General features: G+C 33.6%; 1 protein-coding gene across 1 annotated transcript; it reads left to right on the plus strand.

Moving 5' to 3' along the window:
• Positions 1-4,540: 4,540 nt before the first annotated feature.
• LOC141512116 (olfactory receptor 2L2-like) lies at positions 4,541-5,479 on the plus strand. Its single transcript, XM_074220988.1, has one exon. It carries the CDS (start codon positions 4,541-4,543, stop codon positions 5,477-5,479), a length of 939 nt encoding a protein of 312 aa, XP_074077089.1.
• Positions 5,480-5,736: the final 257 nt, after the last annotated feature.

The raw sequence follows: 5,736 nt of genomic DNA on the forward strand, positions 1-5,736 counted from the left end.
TGTTTTATGGGAAACTGTTTAGTTCTTGATTTCCTCTCATTAATTTTTATTATTTGGGATGTCAGGGCCATTTCTCCTAAAAAAGTAATTAAGTTTACTAAAATCTATCTCATGAAATGTGAAATATTACTTAAGGTCTTAAACATTCCTCAAGTAAAAAGGTAAAGAAAGAATCTCAACTTAACTGACTCTAGAAACTTCTCCTTTAATTAGCCTTTAGCATATCCACTAAATGTAGTTTAATCTATAGTCTATAGAATTTACCTACAAAATCTGTTTAACATGATTTGTTTCCATAGGAGAGTTAAATAATATTATATCTCTTTACTTAAGTTTTTTCAACTTTTGTGACATTAAAGGAAACATGGGATTATGAATCTGTCTTTTCTTCAACTTTTATTTTAAGATAAATATGCAAGATTGTTATTTGTAAAAAAAAAATTTCTGTGTCACGCTCAAGTAATTTTATGTATGAAGCTTTGTAAGAATCCTAATCCTGGTTTATTTTGGTTGGTTGGTTGGTTGGTTGGTTGGTTGGTTGGCTGGTTGATTGTTTTTTTTCTGAGATCTGAACTGAGTGCTTAAGCATAATAAAACCTAAATGGTTTTTACCCCTATAATCTATACTATGGCAGATCAATTCAGATAGAACTTATGGCCTCATTAAAAAAAATTTCTCACAACATATATGCATAGTCAATAAAAACAAATTTCTTTAGTGATTCTGTATGTGTATATGAAATTATTCACCTTAATTCTATCAAATTTCTGTAAGAGATTGCATATTTTGTCACTGATCCTTTGAAAACATTAGTCATTATATTGATCATTGTTTTTTATAGCTTTCAGAGTTATCTGTACAGTGTTGTAAGTATTCAAAAATGTTCTGGATCTACTCATTTCAATCTCTATAAGTTTATAGAAGTCCTCAAATTATAATATTGATGTTAAATTATTAATTCTTTTTCCTACTCCTAACTTTACTCTGGACCAGTTCCTATGAGTTTTTTCATGTCTTTTAAAAATAATTTTTTTCCTCATTTCATATAACACAGCAGTATTCCATCGCCTTGTGTTTCCAAAGGTTAGCTCTCCCAATTCTTGAAGAAAGTAACAATGTTCTCTGCCAGAGAGACTTTAAAACATGGCAATACAGCACCACCATGCTTAAAGCCTTTTTTGCTTAAATAGTAGAGACTGGCCAGAGTTTGAATTATACTGGAATCACTTGTAACAAAATAATGTCACCTCCACAATAGGATTCATAGAGGATAGTTGGATATGCACACTAGATTTCAGGTAAGCATATTTCAAAGGGTTCAAAAAAGATATGGGTATGGAGTCAGTGAATTTAAATTCTACAGGGGAAGTTAATTCAAGACAAATGGGAATCATTCAGTAAGGAAATTCTGAAGATAAAAATAATAATTCCAATATGAAAGAAAAAGTAAGTTGTCAAAAGAGACCAATGTGCTTGTGCCAATAACTTACCAAACAACTTAAATTATTGGAAGATATTTGGAGAACTTGGGAAAAAACTCAGGCAAGAAAAGATCAATACAGAAGTATTCAGATTTGCAAGAATTTGACAGATAGTTAGTAATTAATACTAAGAATAACTAAAAAATGTCATTGAAAATCATATTGAGCTAAAAAAAGAGAATTAAAAAAGGAGATTGTTTCCTTTTTTTGACATGATTACTACCCTGGTAGACTAGAGTACTATTGCAGATATAATCTACCTAAAGCATTTGGCAAAGCCTCTTCTTGGGGGGGCGGATCATGTATTCAATCAACAGCATAAAGTAGGGACCTGCTGTATATACCATGCAGTATTCTAGACAATTAGAGAGACACACTACAATAAATGATCTCTAAAGGATATTATACTTTAATGGAGATAAGTGCATGGGATCAAATATAAAGAAAATAAATGTAAACAAATTCAAAGTAGTTAAATGGGAGGCCACTGTAGGTGGAGGGTCAGAAAAGTCTTCATGTAGAAAGTTATACAATTGGAATAGTTGTTTTAATTCTCTGCATTTCAGTTTCCCACTTTGCAAAATAAAAGGGATTGGATCAAATAATCACTGAGATCCCTTACAGAGCTAAGATCTTATGCTCTTTTAAGGATATCATCTCTGGATGATTCTGTATTTTTAAAAAAATATTTTAAATAGTGACTTGGATAAAGGCATAAATGAAGTACTTATAAAATTTGTAAAGACACATAGCTGAGAGAAACAGATACAGATGACCACAGATTTAAAATGAAATATATTTTGAAGATGAAATTTAAAATAGATAAATGTAAAGGTCTTACTTTGAAATTTAAAAAACAACTTTCAGATCCAAAATATGAAACATTATTGTATATCAACTAGGTGAAAAAAGAGGGAGTTTCAGTGCATTGTAGGCTTAATATAAGCAAACAGTGTAATATGGCAGAAGAAAGAAAACCATCTTAGGCAGCATTAAAAAAAATAAATAAATTCAGGATGAGGGATATGGTAGTCCTACTTTCCTTTGATGTTGTTAGATCACATCTGGAGCATTGTTTTGAGTTCAGAATATTCCATGTTAGAAGAGACATTGAGAAGTTGGAAAGCATATGGAGAACTTGAAATAGAATGGAAAAACCCTCAAATTATAACATATATAAGGAAAAGCTGAAGAAAATAGGATTCTTTATCTGGAAGACAGACTTGGGGGACATGCAATGGAAGAACTTAACTTGCTCTTCTTAGTCCAAAAGGGACAGAACTAAGGATAACTGTTGGAATAAAGAATAAGGGTTTGTATTTCTATAAAAATTTAAAGAAAAGTAATTTTAAACTTGATATAATGATTAGGAAGTATTTTGCTATCCATTAGACCATTCCCAAGTAGAATGGGGTGCCTTTGGAGGATGTGAGTTTCTCCTCACTAAAGGTTTTGTTCTCAAGGAGATTCACATTCCACTCTGGATAGAGCTATAAAGCTTCTATGTTAAGTCTAACACTGTTTCTGTTACTCTGTGATGGAGGCTCTGCTCATGGTAAATGGAATAAAAGAGGATGGAAAGAAGGCAAAAATATTCAATTTTTGCTTTGCTTGTATTTTCCTTTAAGAAGGAGAATGATTTTTGGAATGGTAAAAACAAACCAAAATGATTAGTAACAAAGTTAAAATATAAAATAATTATAGAGAAGATAACGTGTAATTGTTCGAATCACAAGACCTGGATAAAACATATTTCTCCTTCAGAGTTTAAAATTGGAATTGGATAAGTAACAAATGGCATACTTCTTAATTCTGCAGATAACACAAAGTGAAGTCATATTGTCAACATGTTGGACAGAAGAATCAGCATATAGAAAGATTTCAACAGTACAGAATAATGGACCAAACTAATTAAGGTGAAAATTAAAAGAGAAAAATGTAGAATCTTAGTATTTATTCAAAATATCAAATTATCAAGTACAAGATGGGAGAAGTATGTTTAGACAGTAGTTTTGTGGTAATAGATCTGCTGGGCATTTCAGTGGATTATCAGTGAGTCAAGAGCATAATATATGAGAACCAAGGATATCTAATTCTAAAGTTGAGTACTTCCTGGTAATCCTGCTGTACTCTACCCTCTGGAAAATTACAGTCTACTAGGAGTACCACATTTTTAAGAATACACCCCCAGAGAACATATAAAGGAAAGCAACTCTGACAAAGAAGGGCCTTAAAATTGTCTTATGATCCTAATAAAAAGAGGATTTGGGCAGAAGAATGATTATTATATAGAAGAGAAATTCAATTTGTCCTATTTAGTTCAAGAAGAAAGAACTTGGAGCAATGGAAGAAAATTATAGACAGATTTATAACAAGCAGTCAAACTCTGTAGTCAGTATATTGAGTTTAAGATGCTAAGGAGACAACTTCTTGGAAATTCCAACAGACAACTGTTTATATGAGATGAGATTTTGATTTGAATAAATTGATTTTGTATTTCTATAAAAAAGTAAATTGAACTTACCAGAGAGAGTGTAGAGAGAGCAGAAAAGAGGGCAATTGAGCCTTAACTTTCTTCATATAAAATTCATTGACTTGAAAATTTTTGCTTATAACAAAGATATAGTCAATAGAAAGGAAGAAATTTGATATGGATGGAGAGAATTATAAAGGCAACAAGCACCTAAAAAAGATAGGAGAGACTGAGATCAGAAGTATAAAAAGAGAAGATGGTCTTGACAAGGAAATTGTAGTAAACAAGGCAAAGATTGATGAAGACTTATAGGAGCATTGATGTATAGAATAGGACAGATGAGAGAGCTTTTTAAGAAATCTATTCCTTCTTAAGAAAGGAAAGATCAAAGACATTTATTGAGAAAGGAAGGTCTGGTCACAATATAAGAGGAATGGAAAGAAAGGGGAGAGGCTTATTTGTTTATAAATAAGCAAAGGTCTGGAAGCTCAGAAAACTATAACAGTCCCATAACATTCAATAAGACATCATTCTCTCTCTGGTTTTGTTCTATAGTCCTTTATCTAAAAGTGATGAATTTGAGTCATGAACAGAGTGAATCAGACAACAGATTTCATCCTCCTGGGATTCTTCCCTGAGATCAAGCATCTCGTTATTCTTATCTCCATCATCTTCCTGATCTATATGGTTGCTGTCACTGGAAACGCTCTGCTGATCCTCCTCATTGTGGGAGATTCCCGGCTCCACACTCCCATGTACTTCTTACTCAGCCAGCTCTCCCTTGTTGACTTGGCTTTGATCTCCACAGTTGTCCCCAACACAGTCACTGGCTTTTTCTCAGGAAGAAAAAATATTTCACAAACTGGATGTGGAACCCAAATGTTCTTCATACTAACCCTGGGGATTTCTGAGTTTCTGTTGCTGACTTGTATGTCCTATGACCGCTATGTGGCCATCTGTAATCCCCTACGTTACTCAGTCATCATGAGTAAAACTGCCTGTATACAGATGGTGATTGGGTCCTGGTTAGGGGGCTCTATAACTTCCTTAGTCCATACAATCTATGTCATGCATTTCTCCATCTGTGGTTCCAGAGAGATTCTTCATTTCTTCTGTGAGATTATGGTCCTTCTAAAGCTTACTTGTGAGGATATCTCAGCATATGAGAAGTCAGTGGTAGTCTCCAGCTTTCTGGTAGTTTTTATCCCTTTGTGTCTTGTTTTGCTTTCCTATGCATTCATCTTCCACACCATCTTCCATATGAACTCCCCGGAAGGGAGGAACAAAGCCCTAGCCACCTGTTCTTCCCACCTTACTGTGGTAACTCTCTATTTTGGTCCAGCCATATTAATCTACATGAGGCCTGGTTCTTCCCAGACTCCAAAATTGAACCAGGTTCTCTTTTTATTTGATTCCATCTTCACACCCATGCTGAATCCAATTATCTATGGCTTAAGGAACAAAGATGTGTTGGAAGCTGTAAGGAAAATATTGAAAAATATATTCCCAACAGGAAAAATTTAGGAACACTTGGGTTGTATTACATGAAGGCAATTTCAAATCATCATCTTTTTGATTTAGCCATAAAATCATAGTGCATGACTGGAAACACGCTGGGAGTAATGGGGTGGTGGTAAGAGCCTAGGTTTGAATCTCAATCCTGCTACTTGATGCATAATATGAATTTGAGCTTCACCTCTCTAAGCTTTAGTTTCTTGCCATATAGGACTTCTCTTAAAGGCATAACAAATTCCAGGATAAGGGTCCTAGCAATGATGTAA

The sequence above is a fragment of the Macrotis lagotis genome, chromosome 2 (genome assembly GCF_037893015.1).
Source record: "Macrotis lagotis isolate mMagLag1 chromosome 2, bilby.v1.9.chrom.fasta, whole genome shotgun sequence".
Classification (NCBI taxonomy): domain Eukaryota; kingdom Metazoa; phylum Chordata; class Mammalia; order Peramelemorphia; family Peramelidae; genus Macrotis; species Macrotis lagotis.